The 18,944-nt window shown below is 44.8% G+C and overlaps 1 protein-coding gene across 2 annotated transcripts in view; it reads right to left on the bottom strand.

The window, feature by feature from the left end:
* The window catches only part of LOC119174680 (protein FAM107B), a 161,491-nt gene that overhangs the window by 100,885 nt on the left and 41,662 nt on the right, over window positions 1–18,944 (bottom strand). For both annotated transcript variants that reach the window (XM_037425705.2, XM_037425703.2), the window contains exon 2: window positions 6,304–6,352. In XM_037425705.2, the coding sequence (XP_037281602.1) occupies window positions 6,304–6,352 (49 nt within the window). The remainder of the gene's footprint in view (window positions 1–6,303; window positions 6,353–18,944) is intronic.

Raw genomic sequence — 18,944 nt, 5'->3', positions numbered from 1 at the left:
AAGAAATCAAGCAAGCTTCAGGTTTCCAATGAACGTAATCGTTCAGTAGGGAAAGAAGCGTACACGGAAGCGTTTTAAACGAGCAGGGAGCTTGAGTCACATCGGTTGGATAAAAAAAAGCCAATTACGCGTCTGCGCCCTAATGAAATCTGTTCCGATTATAAGATATTAAGAACACCATAGGTCACGCTCTTGATGTTTTTCGTAACCAATAACCATAAATAGTCGAAACAACACGGTATGGAGGAACCAGGTTGTATGCTCTTAATTGCAGCATTTTTTTTTATTTTGCTACCGCCTTGGTAGCTACAATTTACTGCCACTGAATGTCCAGCCACGGGTACGGTTACCACCTGAGGTGGGTGCACTTCGATCGATAAGGGTGAGATCAGTTTTCTTCATGCGCAGCTGGGCAGCTCAACTCTGGTACACGTTAACGGGACACTAAAGAGAAACAATGACTTGCTTTAGATTGACAAACTGTACTCTGATAACTCTAATCCCACATGTTTCACTAATGTTAGTTTATTATTAGCGGATAAAATCAAGCCATACCACTTTCGAGGACTGATGCTGCCAGTAATCTTCGACGACTTGCGCGTGAAATCACGTTTTCACTATGGTGCCCACCAAGCATCGATACGAATCGTCAACACCACCTGTCCTCTTTGATGGCTCTCCGCATACCCACTGGACTCGACCGAAGAGAAGCCACCCTACTTCATCGCGTATGGCTAGGAGTGGCATTTACAAAATCTTACTCCTTTGTCATAGGAATGGCCGACAACGCTCTCTGCGATGCCTGTCATTGCGAAGAGACGCTACACCACATCCTGTGTGACTGCCCATTGTATGAAATCCAGAGACAGTCACTGGCGTCTGCTTTTGCGCGCATCGACAACAGCCAAATATCTGTGGACACTATTCTGTCAAGTGCCCGAGAGAAGACATTGCAACAGAAGGCGACAAAAGCTCTGTTGAAATTCCTACGCGACACCGACTTGAACAAGCGACTGTAACAGCAATGTCACACACCGCGAAAGACAAGACTGGACTATGACTGAGTGTGCGCGCATGTGCTGCCAAATGTGCTGTTTCTATCTTCCCTCTCTGCTCTCTTTCATCTCCCCCATCCTTCCCCCATGCGCAGGGTAGCAAACCGGCTGCCTATAGGCTGGTTAACCTCCTTGCCTTTCTTTTCCCTCTATTTTCCTTCCTTCATTTTCCTTCTACGACACCCACAGATTACAATGCGCTCCAATTATATCGATTGAGAGCTTTGTAGATCACCAGTAGACGCCTTCAAGATTTCTTGCGTCACCATTTTCAATGCGCGAATCTCAAGGTGGCCTTGCCCTCCCCCCCCCTCATTTTCTTTTCGCACGTTTTCTCCGCTTGCTGAGCGTCGTGTCACGGTAGAAGTGATGTTTTCGGAATTATGAAATTGCATTTTACTAATACTCGAAAGATTGTTACGCTCTTTAGTGTCCCTTTCAGCAAATCCAGGTGGTCAAAAATCGTTACGACACTCTACGCAACGGCATACCTTGAACCATATCGTTTCAGGAAGTTATATTTCCAAGAATATCCATTTTTATTATTTTTTGTAACATTGCATTAGGGCCCGGGACCAAGCTGAGGCCACCCCTTCAAATCGCGGCTGATGATATTTCACCATAAGAAAAGCAGGGGGAACGAGAAGAGGGTTTGATTGGTATTTTATTGTATAAACGTTTACACAGCCCTGAGTTTGCTGAGTTTAATAGTTCTAGTTTTAACAGACACATCGAAGCACGATGCGTATACTTTCGGCGTCGTCCGCTCAATAGTCAACAAAAATTTTAGTGTCGCCGGAGAAACGTCGATCAACTTTCATTGCATTGTGATTTATTCCTGAAGACCGCGCGCCTGGTATTCTTGCTCATGTGAACGTTCACTTCGTTTCCAGCGAGTGGAGTTTGTCTTCGCATCCGCGTCTATGTTCTACGTGACTGAGACAGTCGAGTAATAGATGAGGCACTTACATGATTTACGTTCTGTACCTGTGTTCTATCAACGGCTGAAACGAGTGGAGAGACCTACACAAAGGAAATGGACGACTGTTGCAGTTCGAAGGGGCATCTTGACAGATGTCTCAGGGCATCATTCTTTTAAGACGCTATATAATATAGTAAGTAAACAAGAAAGTAAAAGAAACAGAAAATAAATGAACCCAAAACCTAAAATTCAAGGCGTATGTATAATTGACTCCAACTTCAGTATAATTGTGGTATTAGTGAAATATATTTGAATATATTTGAATATAATTGAAGCTTTGTTCTTTCAAATGCAGGAAGGGGAGCAGGAGAGCAAAAAAAATAGATCGCGAATATTGCTTTCTATAATGCGTTTTCTGTATCACACAAATGCAATGCGATGAAGATTCCTTAGCAAGCAAAAATGAGGATTGAGCGAAAGTGCGAAGCTATCGCTAGCAATGTTAAAAAACTGGGATCGATAAAAAGATAAAAACTAGCAATCTGAATTTTAATTCGTACTATAACCAAGCGCACTGTCTCTCTCGCTCAAATAACACGCAAGGAAAAAAATAAGAAATGCGTATGCCAAATGATGCACCACAAGTAAACTTATAAGCATTCTCGCAACTTCAAAAGCTTCTATTATATTAAAACAGAAAACTTCAAGACTTTAACTGCGGCCAATTTTGAGACTTTGTTGCACTACCAAATATATCATAATGCGCATGTTGGCAGGACCTAGATCAGTTTATCACAGACGTATTAAATGTTACAAATGACTTTTTTTTTTCTAACTACAAGTACACTTTTCGAGCACATTTCGCGCTTTCGTTCTTTATTTTCGTGCATTACTGAATATTTTCAGCCCTCTGAAACGAAGAAAAGTGATTATTTGACGAGGTCGCAGGAAATCGGCAATTTAAGTTAATTCTCTGAAATTATCCGCGCTCTGACGTTTTAACATGAATGCTAACTTAAAAAAAATAAAGTGAAATGTGGGGTAAAACTAAAAAAACAAGAAACGAGACAAAAAGTTAGGCAAATTCTATTATCAATTAATTAAAACTGGAGAAGTTCGCCTAGCAAAGCGCCTAATAGGCCACTCTGGCAAACGTGGGTGATGAATAAATCGATACCCACAAAATACGAAGCATCTAAGGTTCACTCTCTTGCCCCGCCGCGGTGGTCTAGTGGCTAAGGTATTCGGCTGCTGACCCGCAGGTCGCGGGTTCGCATACCGGCTGCGGCGGCTGCATTTCCGATGGAGGCGGAAATGTTGAGGCCCGTGTGCTCAGATTTGGGTGCACGTTAAAGAACCCCAGGTGGTCAAAATTTCCGGAGCCCTCCACTACGGCGTCTCTCATAATCATATAGTGGTTTTGGGACGTTAAACCCCACATATCAATCAATCAATCAAGGTTCACTCTCTTGCTACTAGACTGGTAGCCCGGTACTATTATTTATTTTCGCAGTTCTTTTTATTCGGCATACTGTTGTTATGTCTAGACCATGGGTGGCATGAAAATTGCAGCAGTCGCACTGAGACAGCATAGCGCTGCAAACGCACGTGCCCCTCCGAGGACGTCTTCTGCTTAGCCTTTGGCAATGTACTGTGCACGGTTTTGAACTTGGTTTTTCTTCAGAACCACCTCACGAAAGCTATGGTAGTTGTCATTTGAACGTACTAACATTGGAGCCATTGGTATATGCAGTACAGGTGAGCAAAATTATTCCATAACATTGAAAATAAGTCCAATATTCATTCGAGTCTTTGAAATGATTAGTCACTACTTGGCTGTACCAGCGTTGTCTAACTAGTTTGCATGCATCGTATATCAGTTGACTGTATTAAAAACAAACAAAAAGATGGAGCGAAAGGTAACATACAATAATTTACGCCCAATATCACGTGCATTCACCGTTTCCGAAGTGTTCCAAACACGGGAATCAGTCTACTGTGCGGCTGTTCTAAATACTTCATTTGATATATTAATAAACGGGGCTTTAGGATGTATAATACATACTGACTGAAACTTGCCTACCCTATTAAATGTCACGCGGTCTCGCTTGCATTTGCCGACCTGGCCATCTTTTTGTTGACCGACTGAATGATTGTACGTCATAGGGTCACGTCATCAAATAATTTCTCGCGTCACTCGTGCTGACGCCGACCCTCACTTTTCGCGTTCGATGAGTCTAAGGCTTTCGCCTTAAAAATAGAAGGTGAACACCAATTCACAATAATAGCGAAAGAAAGTCTACTGGTGATTCGAAAAGCGCTAGATATTAATGACGACTTGACTCACTCCCGGCACTTTTCTATCCGGTCTCAAAGTTATCATTCGTACAGCTCTCACTGCTGTTGCACACAACGCCATTGCAGCGGCGCAATAGAAGCAGGCCTAATATGGCTCTATCCCACTGTACAGCCAACCGCCTTCCTCCTTTTCTCTTTCTTTCTCTCTCTTCCTGTGGCGTCGTTCTAAAGCTTCCCTCTCCCAGCCGCGGCCAGCTCACTCATTGAGCCCACTTAGCGCGCCGCGTGAAATTCACTCAACGCGCCTTTAACGAGATCACGCGCTCGCTCCGCAAGTGCAACATCCTCCCCGAACGAAAAGACCGCACACCACGCGGTGAAACAAAAAACAAACAAACAATCAAAAAGGCCGTGCAGAAATTGACGCTGTCACACTTCCGTCCTGCATCGTTGAAAATACGATAAAAAGACAAACGCCTACGGTTCCAACGTGTTTGCACTGAGCTATAGAAAAATTAAACGGCATAACGCCTCGTAATAGGCCGTTATCGAGAGCTCTGTCAAACTATTTTCTGTCATCTGATACAGCATAAAAAAACCTAAAAAAAGGTCAGTTGCAGACAACGAGGAGTTTAATGAGCTAAACTAGTTGTGTCATTTACACTGTAGTATACATGTCACAAGTATGTCACCGTGCTGTAGCTCTTGAAAATGACGCCTCATTGCTTGTCTTTTTTCGTCCTTTTTTTCTCGTTTATCCTATGAATGAGCCTTGATAAGGATACTTGAGGATTCATCAATCCGCCAATGCTAAGATGGGTGGGTCTTTTTAATTCGATTCACACTGAAAAACAGCGCTATAAAAAAAACGACAAACTTCAACTACGCTGGAAAATGAATAAATGGGCCAATGACGTCAGTGCTGACGCGTTCATCAGGACGGACGTACGGGCGTCAGAAGGATCCTTTTCCTTAGTTTTTTTTTAAATGAAAACGCCGGATCAATACAGATTCAAAAAAAAAAAAACGTAAACGGGCCAGCGCCGGCGCCTCTAGGGTGCCGTTTATCCACTTATTATTTTGTTTTCATCCACACGTTTTTTTACGCTCGGAGCCGTCATGTCTGTGGAAGAACTGATCCGGGTTTCATGAGACAATGTCGTGCGGTTTCTTTCATATTAATCAAACATTTAAAAATAATTAAACAAAAGAAAAAAACGTAGACTTGTCAACTATTCAGGAAGTATCAAGCCCACCATGGCATTTCAAGGCTTGCACGAACACTATTTTTAACGAAGATGTCTTTAACAGCTAAACTAAAGTGAGAGAAGGGACAAAAAAAAAAAACGCAGAAGACCCACCGAACTACCTACAGAGCCTTACTTTGGCTCATGCAGTTACATATACAGCGGTCATGAGCAAATAAAATAATGGTGGGAAGCCTCTAAAAGTGGGCCTCGTATCTATTATACACGTAAGCATGCTTCCCTAATACGCGATCATCAGTAATCCACCGAAAATACACGTAATGCGTCTGGTTATTTTTTCAGGAATTTCGAAATCACTTTCGCAATCATCCAACTATATTTGTTTTTAGCGCCCCCCCCCCTTTTTTTTTTTCTTCTTTTACCTTAAGAAGTATATCTCCTGTTTAGTATGTGTCCCGTGTTTGTGTGAATCCCTCTTGACGAGCTTTCTCCGTGGGCTCACTTTGTGAAGTGGTCCGCTTAATCCCACGACAGTATATACGCACTGTTTAATCGGCTTAATCGAAACGTTCCTATACATCTCAACGAAGTATCCAAACAGGCTATATTAAGGGATATTAAACTACATTTTAGTTTACACTCTCAATCGTGTTCCGCGTAACTTTCCAGATATAGCCAGGAAGCTCGACATTTTCCGGCTGGTTTCCTGGTTATAGCTTGCACTTTAGCCGGGATTGGATTAAGATTAATACGCAGTCGCGTTTTCCGTTTGAATGTTCATGCAGTCAACAAAATAAAAAAAAAATAGGGGAACACTTACCTTGTGCTCGTTTCGGAGTCAACTGCTGATGTCGATTTCGATTAGAAGCCTGCGAGAAAGCAAAATAAATAAAAATTCAATGTTAGGAAACCTCGACGCTGGTAAAGAAAGAGGAAGAAAAACAAGAATGATGACATTCACATTTGGTTCGCGAAGGAATTGCTGTGTATACTGTTCCTATGAGGCGCGTCACATCTGCACTAATCACGCACTTAGAGACGGGTCGAGTGCTATAGGGAACATTTGCATGCAGCGAATGTTCGGATCTCGCTTCTTAGGGGCTACGATTCGCATAACACTATACTGGTGGTTGGCAGTTCTGACTTGTTCTAACAGACCAGTGCCGTGGGAGACTAGTGCCGTGCAGTCAGACCGTGCACAGTATGTGTTCTTGCTAGTGTAGTGCACGACCGACTAGTGCCGAGACTCGTTTTGACAGACTAGTGCTATGCTAGTATACCTACCAGTTAGGGGGGCGATGATATGAAAGTTTCTCATTCGAGTGGACTCTTATTACAGTGGGACGTTCTATACACTGTACACAGTTTATGCGAGAGAGCAAATACATGCAACTGAACGTGTCGAACCGATTTCTTGCTGCGTCATGCAATGAATGAACACAGGCTTAGCTGTGCCAGTATATTTACGTTGGTGTGTCCGGCATCGTATAAAAGATCACCTGGACAATAACTGCACTTTGCACTGCTAAGTCGAAGGTGACGGACTCGACTCTGACTCAGGTGGACTAACTCAGATGGGGCGTAATGCCTAAAAGCTAGGAGTATACTTATATCTAAACGTACACTTCCAAAATTCATCAAGTACTCAAAACTAAAGTTAGTAGTCCATCACTACGGCGTGCGTCTCGTAATAATGTCGCAGTTTGAGCACATGATGCTCCGAAACGTCAATATTTAACATTTTCCATATGAACAGTCACTCGCGAACGAAATGACAGCATATATATTATCATGTGATCTGTATCATTTACGGCGAAATCCCATTCCTAAACCATATTTCAGTTAAATTACATTACTAATTATATTCCAGAAATTTGCATGTAACTAAACTACATCGCAAGTTACAGCTGGCCGAAAGTAGGGAAATCACATTACTATTATTTTTTTCATTTTTTATGAAAACACTTGTCAGTTGTTTATCATTCATGCTCTAACTCATGTACACTTCATTGGCAGTACGCATACACTGATATATCAGATATTGAGGTTTGGCACTCAAGTAAGACTCAGTCCCACGCTCGAAGTATGGCACTCAGATTGATTTGTCTTAGTTGTTTTCTTTTCCTCCTTTCGGTTCACCTTTTTTTATAGAAGCGAAGCGAACCGGCTATATTTTAGTCTGAGGTAATTGGTATAGTGTTATGAATAAGTTTCGTGGAGGTTATTCACACGACGTAATTTATCACATAACTAAATTACCTGCCCACGAAATTAATTCATTACGTCATTCAGAAAACCAAAAAAATGCAATTTAATTACCGTAGTTTCACTACCGCAATGTCCGCACTACATCCAGCGCTTGTTGTCTCGCGCGACCGCCGCTCGCACACAGGCGCGCAATTCAAGCTTACTATCACGAAAACGTTTTGCGAGGTCAGGCCAGCGTTTTGCTATAGTGTTTCCGAAACTCGAATCGCTCGAATAATCAAGCCTACATAGGTAGCTATCTTACGCCTGTTGTCCTCTTAGCCCGTTCGTTTCGAAAGTCAGCATGCAAGGACGCAGCGGCGTACGGAAACTAAGAAAAAAGGAACAAAACAGTCGGGACCACACGATTTAAACTGCGTACGTATCAGGTTTCGTTCATCAGGCTTCTTGAAGTCAAGCAGAGCGCAACGGCGAACCAGATAACAGGCACGACACCACTGTGTAGCACTGCAAAGGTATACAGTGTCGTATGTAGCAACGTTAAAACGTGCCTCGCCGTTTTCTAGCGCGCTCTTGCCATCAAGTGCGGGACCACTAATCAAGATCTGCGTGGCGTGTGGCGGACGCAGATTCGTCGAAAGATTTGGAGTTTCAATAAACCCATGAGCGTGACAAGGCGCCTATAGCGGAGCGTTGAAACGCGCTGCGCACGCAAGCTCGCCCAAAACAGTTCTGTAGAGGTACCGCGGTGTCGGGCATTAAGACTTGCATGAAGAATCAGACGAAAAATTGCTCCGGTGAGTTTACGACTTTGTTGAAAAGAGTTGAGGTCAATTGTCGCCACTATGTATTTGTCCCTTGTAGGTTATAGGCAGCGTATCTGGAAAGTAAAAATATTGCCCGTGTCTCCGAGACTGGTTATTGGACGTGTGCCAGGTCATGCCGCGCCTGGTGTGAGGCCAGTTTTTATAGTTCGTCATTGAAGTAGGGGCGTAGTAGTGCTTGTATACGAAAACTGTATTCGTGCTAGGCATCGGTTAGTCCCCAGATTAGCTGATAAAGTAAGCGATGTGGCGAGAAAAGAGACGTTCATTTGTAGACGGAGCGTGATACAGTTTGAGCATAACGGTATTTCAAAATGAAACTAATGTATGTATGTATGTATGTATGTATGTATGTATGTATGTATGTATGTATGTATGTATGTATGTATGTATGTATGTATGTATGTATGTATGTATGTATGTATGTATGTATGTATGTATGTATGTATGTATGTATGTATGTATGTATGATAGCTGGAACAAATATAAAATGGCTGACGAAATTCTAGGTGTGCTTGTCTAACAGTTAACTGATAAAATATTTCCGAATGGCGCTTAGCGATCAGTAAGGTTGAGCGTTGGGCTCAATATCAATTTCCTCTACGTTCACAATGCAAGTATGTATTCTTGGCAGTCTTGTAGTCTCTATACAGCCCCCTCTTTGGTGTGTGTGTGTGTGTGTGTGTGTGTGTGTGTGTGTGTGTGTGTGTATGTGTGCGTGCGTGCGTGCGATAAACACGTTACTGTATCGCCATTCAGTTGTACATGTTTGCCAGACATTGATAGCTTCGTACTGATGCTTGCACATTATTGTTATTTTTGCCTTTTAACACCTATAGAATCCGGCCACGAAGCTTTCATTTCTCTTGCATTCAATAAATAAACGAGAAACACCCACTCCAAGACACGCGTCTACATCGTTGCTTACAGGCACTGCTACCGTAAGTTCGACCCTCCAAGTACGCGGCGCCACGGGACACGACACCACATAAGGGACAGAAACTGTATTTTGCTGCATTTCTCGTCCGTCGCATACCAAAGAGCACTGAACTAGATCCGGAACGCAGATAAGCTTATTCTGCGATGGCATAGAACAACGAGAGGCCCAGGGAAGAAGATGTCCGCCGTCCAGAAACGCAAAATATCGAGCGAGACACGCCAGCTGTCCGTACGCCGTTACGCATACGAACGCGTACTCCACATAAGGTCAGCCCCTATACAGAACGAACAAGACGATACGCGCCGGAAAAAGCGACTTCGTCGTCCACCACTCCATACAAAAATAGATTCCCAGCCAAAGACGCCACACGCAAAGCTGGACACATCTACGCCGCAGAAGAAGGGGGAAAATGAAGGGGTTACAACGCGCAGTAAAGAAATGCCACCATCAGAAGGAGGGCGTATGCTTTTTGGTAAGCGGCCAACAAATTCCTCCGCAATGCGAGGACCGTTCATTCTTACGTCTACAGCAGCGGCAGCGAACAGCGAGGCAAATCGACTCGAAAGGAAAGCCAAACAGGGCAGGCAGCTCTTTCTTTTCTCGACAATTTATATTCCGCTCTCGCAAGTTCTGCGCAGCGTCCAGGAGGCTACGTCCAACGATTAATCGAGTTGGGAGACTTCGAAGAAGCGGTCCGACAGTTACTCTATCGCCAATATGCTTTACTCGTCCGATATTAGAAACCACCTTCCTATTAATCACCACGCGGAAAAGCCACAAATGAAAAGATGTTTCGGTGTTTCAACGCGTCGGAAAATTCATACGCCGGCGAACGCAGAGCCACGACCCAATTTTCCTCTCGAGAGAACGCAGTTCATTTTGTAGTAGCCAGCAGACACGTTAGCTTTCTCGCCCTTTCGCTCAGTGTTGCACTGAATTAGCGCGAGTTGTCCTTAGACTCGCTTGGCAGCACGAATCACTACGCAACTTCCTTTGTAACGGTACCAAAAACAAAACCGCCGTTTCCGATCAAACCAGCTGGCATTGCGTGCCGCATACCGCTTCCTTCGTCGCCGCTTCTCGTGTTGGCACCCTCGAACACGCACAATTACTTCCTCTAACAATGTCACGTGTTCCAACGCCCCGTGCTTTTGTAACTGCTGTTTTCTTTCCTTCGCTTCGCTTGCAATCTACGCCTATCGGATCATCGCCAACAGTATACGCGATTACGGTGAAAAAGAGCCGATTACAAGGACTAATTATCCTGAGAAACGCACAAACGAACTGGAGAGAGTTCAACGACAAGGTTGCATGCTGATTGACGACGGTGTCAATGTGAGGCCTCCCGCGTGCACGTATTTTCACCTTTTGGCAACGCACGCAGGAAACTGTGACGTCTGTAGGCTTGGCGGTCATGGAAGCCGCCGCGGTGCACTTATTTGAAAGACGTGGGAACGGGGAAGGAGAAGTAGCCAACCAACGCCTTTCTTTGTCGCGGACACTGATTGGTCAAGGACTTCTTTAGACCACAGTTGCGTGCTTTCGCTTCCCCCAACCCTACCCGACATGTGTGCGCGCACGCACGCACGCACGCACGCGCGCATGCACACAAACATGCACACACGAACGCACAGAAATAACTCTATATCTAGTATTGACGGAATTCATACATTCATTGGGACAGCATGAAAACAATACACAGTCTTGAGTACAAGTATTGGCACATGCGAATGAGAAGACCTCGAGTAAATGTTGGAAATAAAGAGTGAGGGAGACACTGACAGGGTGGAGTGAGGTGAATAATCAGTACTTATTTTGCATTGCTTCCTAAAAAAGGCGACAAAAAAAAAAAGACGCGTTGCAAAAATCATTCCGCAGATCGGCAAGCGATGGCTGTGTATACCACTATAAGTGGTGCGCGTACATGCGTATGAAAAAACAGAAAAAAAAACAAACACCTTCACTGAGCGTCTAGACCGGACATAGAGCAAGCAACAACGGAAAAAGCAGGTGATTCTCAGGTTACGGGCGATCGAATTGTCTCGAACGAGCAGGGTTTGACCCCGCATAAACAGCGGCCTTGCACCCGATCAGTTCGATTCATCTCCCCTGAGTACTGTATACGCCGGAACGCTCCTGATAATAGGGTATAAAACCCGCAATCTAATTTGGTTTGGGGGTCAAATCGAACGCCGCGCATCTTTTGCGAAACAGGTAACCTTCCTCAATCACGCTCCGCCGACAAGCGCCTGTAAGCGCCTCATCGCTGTGTACTAACAGGGTCTTGCCATGCGCTCGCAGCTCCGTACTGTGGCGGCGTCGGCGGCGTCCCGTTGGTATTGGGCTCAAGGTCCGTTCCGTATATCTGGCGAACGAGCTGCCACGGTGGCTCTCAGAGTAAAGTTCCTCCCCCCAGCTTCGGCAGACCGGGGTACCGCATTTTCGAATTTACTGCCTGCATCAGCTATTCGAAAAAGTCGTCGGTAAAACGAATGCCGGATCCCAATGTATTCTCGTTGCACATCGATTCGCCTTTCTTTCATTTCTTATTGCTTGGTACCACAGAGTGCCCTGCTGTGCGGTTAGATGGTGCTGTCATAGATGCAAAAAACGTAAACAAGAAGTTATATACGGTGAGAGATAGATGCATACTGTATACTTCCTGGTGAAGAATAAGGTAAAGTACATTTATATTTTTGTACGTAAGGGGGAGGCATATGCAGTCAAAAGAGCTGAGAGCAATCAATCAATCAATCAATCAATCAATCAATCAATCAATCTATCTATCTATCTATCTATCTATCTATCTATCTATCTATCTATCTATCTATCTATCTATCTATCTATCTATCTATCTATCTATCTATCTATCTATCTATCTATCTATCTATCTATCATTGCCGTGTTCACTGCGGTCATACAGTGTTTATACGGAGTCCGGCTCTTAACTCGAAAGTCGTGATTTGGAAGCCAGCCGCGGCATACATGCGCATTACGACAGAGGCGGAGGGCTATAGAGGTCAGTGCAATGTCGGGGCACGTTAAAAAACAGCAGAAGGTATAAATTACCGGAGTCGTCCACTACCGCGTGCCTCGTAGCCATACTGAGGTGTTGGCACGTACAACTCCACAATTATTATTGTTCTTACTTTTCATTCCCAATTTTAAATGCCGAGTTGTTGTACGTGCACCAGTGTCTTAAACGCGAGAACATACGGCGTGCTCACCCGCTGAACCGCACGAATGAAACGACGACGGTTTCCACAGGGCCGTACGTATTTTACGCCGTCCGCCGACGCTGTTCGGCTGCGGTGTTTGCGTTACCAAGCGATGCAGCAGACACCCCCTCCGTCGAGACAGGGGGCCCGAAGCAAACGAGAACCCCGTCACTGGCGGACCTGTTGCATTATTCCCCGCCACGGCGTGCAGACTAACGGCCTTTTGATCGCGCATTGTGGACGCTGAGTAGTTCGATGTAACGCCTGCGCTGCTTTGGCGTGACGTGCGTTGCGTGCTGCTTCTTACGAGGCTGTCCCTATTCGCCGGAAACGATCCGGTCGACAGGCGTTTCCCATAGGGGGCAAGAGTCGGCATATATATGCCGAGATTTCCGAGACCTTCGGTGTCCACACAAGAGTCGGGCGCATTGTAGGTAAAAGATAGAAATGAACGAGAAATAAAGAAAGGAATCTCGACGGAATGTGATCGGGCGCATTGTGGGGAAAAAAAGTAAGGAAAAAAAATAAGGAGAGCAATCTCGTAGGAATGTGACGTATGGAGGTGTAAGCACGGAGGAAAGGGGATTTCAACGCCATGCATTCTATTGGCGCGGAGATTTCATGCACCATAGGAAACCAGCGGCAGGCGTTGCCAAAATTTATTTCTTGGGGCGGGGGGGGGGCGGAGACGGGGGGAGGCTCAACCACACTCACTATATGTTCGTGCGTGTGTCTGCATGTAAAGTCGAACACTTCGAGGGGAAATATAAAACTCGATTCCCCCCCCCCTTTTTACACACACAAAAAACAAACAAAAAAGAACAAGTAAGCTCGCTAACCCCGCGGGCCGCAGTGAACTGAGAATAGCGACCTATAGAGAAACTGAAAGGCGGGACATGAGAGCATATATTGTACCAAATAAATGTTTTCCTCCTTTTCAACATTTCGTTACTGCTGGTTAATTTCGCTTGTGCTGCAGTCACTATGCAGTCACAGGCACGTCATAAACCATAACGAAACAAAAGCTACGCGTATATACCTGCATAACATCAACTAAGTATATTAGCCCCAGGGCCATCAAGAGTCCTGCATTAAAAACAACGAAAGTGCGTAAACATTTCTTTGTAGACGCTGGCGTTTGCGATGCTTCTGGAACTAGTCTGCAGCGCGTGCACGTGTGTCGTGCTTGCGTGGCCAACAAATTTGCGAGTTGTCGTAGGAAAAAAAATTTGTACAAAAAGTGTTTGAACGCCCTTTCGAAAAATTTTTAACGTGGTATATCCACCAAGCATAAAGTGGTAGGCGAAACCACCAAGCGGCGACAACTTGCCCATGAATTTTATTGCATGTCCCCAAAAATTCGCGTGGTCACTCATGCATTAATCTAAGATGGCTCTTAGGCGAAATACATCTAATTGAAAGCTTCCTGCACCTCACGTGGCTTTGCACTGTAGCCTCCGTGATCGTCCCATTTTCGACCAAGCGACAATGTCACGTGATGATGCCCTCATGTTACGTCAAGTTATGTGACTTCTTGTTAATGCCATCCTCCTGAGGATCCTCCGGGAATTACAAATTCAACGGCTGTCTACCGGATGCAGTCCCTACGCATCCTGATCGCTGTCGCCCTCACCGTCAACCTCACCGCCAGCAGCCATGTGCTCCGAGCAGTGGCATAGGCAGAACGTTTTAGATGCGGAGCATCTAATACTCGAGGCTTGTAGTGCGGCGCCGTCCGCAAGCTTCCTCCTCCTTCTTCCACCATCTGTGCATCCGTTCCTCCTCTACACACCGCGCGCGCTTCACTCCTCCACCATCTGTGCACCCTTCCTCCTCTACACACCGCGTGCGCTTCTCCTCTTCACGAACATTCGCTAGCTGTATAATGTAGCGCGCATGCGCCGTCACGCTTCGAGAACATCGGCAGCTGACGCGCGCGCATGCGCCGTCGCGCTTCGAGAACATCGGCAGCTGACGCGCGCGCATGCGCCGTTGCGCTTCTCCCCCTTCTCGAACATTCGACAGCTGACAGTGCATGCGCCGTCGCACTGTATATATACTCAAGGTTGGTGCTCGCTCGCTCAGTTGCCGCTCGTCGGTTGGTTTGTACGGCGCGTCGACGTCCGAGGTCGCAATGATCGACGTCCCTTCGACCAGCGCCGGCCAAAGTGTTGGCGGAACCGCAACCAAGTCGTCGTCCGAAGACAAGGCAGCGCGGAGAAGAGCTCGCGACGCCGAACGTAAACGTCGGCGTCGAGCGGAAGATGCTCAACTTAGAGAACGTGAAGCCGCTGAGAGACGTCAGCGTCGAGCAGCAGCACCGGATTCGGCTGCTTTGAAACGTAAGCGTCGACAAGAGGACCCGGACTTTCGAAAACGGGAAGCCGAGTGCAAGCGTCGGCGACGAGAGGCCGATCCCGATGCTGCCCGCGAGCGCAAGCGCGCCGAGGTAGCGGCGTGGCGCGCCAAGCAGTATGCCACGCCCAACGCTCGCTTCAAGCGCGACTTCCTCGACCGAAGCTTCGGCCACACCTGCAAGGTGTGTGATCGTCTTTGGTTCGATAACAACTTAACTCGGATCGGCAACATTCAGAACAACTCCAAAGCGTTGTCGGTTCTTTGCGATACGTTTGGAAACAAGTAAGTCGCAATTTAACACCCCATTTCACAACCACGTTAACCAATTTAGCCATCGACCCAAGTAAGTCGCACTTTAACACCCCGTTAACCAATTATATGCTCCGCATCCTCCTCAGTGTTCCCCCGAGGGAAGTTGCGGGCAATTTTTTTTTACTTTTTTTTGGGGGGGCGGCACCTTTTTGATTTAGGGGAAGGAGGGCACCCTCTTTAAATGGGCATTGTTCGCTCTGTATGCCATGGCGAAAAAAATTTTCGGTGTGTGGGTTGGAAGGGGGTCTTTGCGTCTCCATGTCAATGCAAACAGCGAACGCCAAGTAAGAACCCTTGCGCGTTTGTGGAGCTCAAGTTTTGTCCGCAAAATGAAACAGCCCCACACTCGCTTAGATTGTCATCATAGAATTATCAAGCCACTGCTAGACTGTCCATCCACAAGCACTGCAATTTATTACCACCTTTTCGGCACAATACCTTCCCCCCCCCCAATCATTTAAAGAAAATAGCGACATGTATTGACAGCAATCACAGTGTATTGACACCGATCAGGACGAAGCACAGCATGCACAGCGGGTAAGCCAGCCCTCTTCGTCATCTTCTGTACGCAGAATGGTGCACCTTTCATGAACTAGCTAGGCAGCGAATCATATTTAAGATTTAAATACATCGAAAAACTAATTCGCAAGGATAACTGTTCGTTTTCAATAACGTTTACGAAATTTGTGTTTGCGTAGCAGAGACTCCCATCACGAGTAATGTCCTCTGTAGTTACCTCCGAGACAAACTGAAAACAGCAAACATATATCAAAGACAGTCAGGCCCGAAACGTACAAAAGGTGAGGCAAAACTGAAGTATTGTACCGCATGTATTCGCTATTTAAAACAAACAAGCTAAAGCACGCCGGAACACCCGTAACACCCGGTTTATACAATTGATTGATTTGTGGGGTTTAACGTCCCAAAACCACCATATGATTATGAGAGACGCCGTAGTGGAGGGCTCCGGAAATTTCGACCACCTGGGGTTCTTTAACGTGCACCCAAATCTGAGCACACGGGCCTACAACATTTCCGCCTCCATCGGAAATGCAGCCGCCGCAGCCGGGATTCGAACCCGCGACCTGCGGGTCAGTATCCGAGTACCTTAGCCACTAGACCACCGCGGCGGGGCCCCGGTTTTAAAAAAAAAAGAAAGATCGTATTGAAGAATATTAACTTTACGTGAACTGTCACACTAGCAGTATTGACCTATTTGTGATCGTACTTCATTTGTACACGTGTACTTGTTATGGCCAGAAAAGAGACAGGAACCAGCTTTAGAGGCGAAGCTTCTTATGGCCGAGGCTTGTCCGTTGGCGTTGTGCGCCGTAGCCACCACTGACGATGATGATGACGACGAACAAGCGCGTTCCAGACCACAAATTATCCTTCTGCGATACCTGCACAGCACATGCATGGTACCCACTATACGCTATGACGATGACGATGATGCTGGTGATGTTGATGACGATGACAATCACGGACGACCCCTTACAAAAATCCTATATATGGACTTATATAAAAATCCCCATATATGGCCACATCAGGAATTGGGCATATCTGGCCCATATACGGAATCCCCATATATGGGCCGTATATAAACTGATATGTTCAAATCCTGATATAGCCATATATGGGCCTTATATCCCCATATATGGGTGCTGCTGTATATGGCCATATATGACTATATATAGAGGCATCCATATAAGGTCTTATATGGATGCTTTCATATATGGCCTTATATGGATACCTTTATACAAAGCCATTCAAATATGATTCATCTATATTAGTTCAGCCTGTGTCACCGGCAAAAAATATAGCTGCTCAAATCATTCTTCAGCTAGAAATATACCTGTTTGTTGAAAGGTCTGCATGCAGTCACTATCATCTCCAAAACAAAGGCAGTACATACCCAAGAACATTCTTGTTCAATTAAGTTATCCTCAATATATCTCAAGTTATTCTCAACAACAATTTGCTAAAATGTAACTTGGCATCATATTTAAAGTTTGTGGTGGGCACATGACACTGTTAGTCCACTTTTCCTGAAGAGATACATTCTTTGTGCTTAAGTTTATTGCTTACTTATCGACACTTTTTTATTTATCTATTTATTTCATTACCAACAGTATCAATTGGCATTACATTAGGGGATCATTTACGAAAAGTAGAATACAAAAAATACATAGTCAGCCAAACAAATAATCAAAGTCAGCTGAATCACAATCTGCCAGAGAAATTCATATATAAATCGGAACATGTTCTAACATATAAATCGGAACAATTCTAACATGAAATAAAACAAATATTTGGGAGTGTAGAGGCAATGCTAGAAGGCAGCTGGTTCCATCTTGTAATTTTTTTTGGTAAAAATCATTTTGAAACACGTCAGTCTTGCATGCGATTATTCTTATATTGAACCTATGGTCAACACGGTCTGAGACATAGTACGGTGCAAGTAAATATTCCGCTTTATCGATTCCGACTTGACAAAAATAAATAGCATAAAAGAACCCAATTTGAGTTTCGTAAAGATATCTTTCACAGTGTGTTATGTTTAAAACTTTTCTCGTGTGTCAATGGAGCGTCCATAGTCAGTCAAAACGAAATATGACTTGCTATTGACCGTATGAACTGCGTGTGCATTGAATAACTTAAATGAGTTGATAATCAACTTTTAAGAAGTTCGGTCGAAAGTGATTGGTATGCAAGCTTGTTATGTACAAGTATTGTGACTAATGACCTATAGAACGACTGCTAAAACTGGTGTCTATAGGTCCCTGTGCGCGTGGGAACGGAGGCATTTAACAATATTTCTTGCCAACGGGACACTAAAAATGTACTTTGTAAACGTAATCCGCTTTCCATTTTGCCAATAAAGCATCATTAACGTAACAGTGGTAAAGAGCTCATTCTGCAGAAATTCCGGTGTAGGCATCGGTGGCTCTCCATGAAAAATCGTCTTGTCAATGATCGAAATTTGAGAGAATGCAACGAATGCAAATAAAACAAATATTATAAATTTTCGGGTTAGAGTGATGATCGAAATCATGCAGGCAATTTGCATGGCATGCAAGTGCTCTACAACACAGCTATGCATCTGCTTGGAAATAAAGCATGAATAACTTCCTCTTGTTGTAAATGCAAGGAAAATAACTGTCATGCTTAATAAATACATGTATCCTGCATGCAGGTTTCACAACACATTTAATATCGCCGCTATATTGCATGATACAAGCGTGCATTGTCATCAAGCATCACAACACGTTATTACCAACGTGACTTCGCGGTCTAAAGACAGCCAACCATTACAAAAGGCACACTGGTTACTGCACGTATTTCCTCACGACTGCGTAGTGAGTGCATAAAGTTCTAAAACATTTTACACACATTATATTGAGAAGCACGTTCTGCTGGGCGAGTTGGTACTTCATCTTAACTTAGGTGCGCGAAAAAATTTGAAGTGCGAAAGGAAGACACCTGGACACAGCGCACACTAACAACTGAAACTTTATTGAAGAAAACAGACATATGTATGCGGTTACGACAACACGTGAGGTGGAAAAAAATGATTAGATGAGCAGACATCTGATCATTT

Source organism: Rhipicephalus microplus, chromosome 5 (genome assembly GCF_043290135.1).
Source record: "Rhipicephalus microplus isolate Deutch F79 chromosome 5, USDA_Rmic, whole genome shotgun sequence".
In the NCBI taxonomy this organism is placed as follows: Eukaryota; Metazoa; Arthropoda; class Arachnida; order Ixodida; family Ixodidae; genus Rhipicephalus; species Rhipicephalus microplus.
The sequence above is the reverse complement of the archived record's forward strand: the minus strand, read 5'-3'. Positions and strand labels throughout refer to the sequence as shown.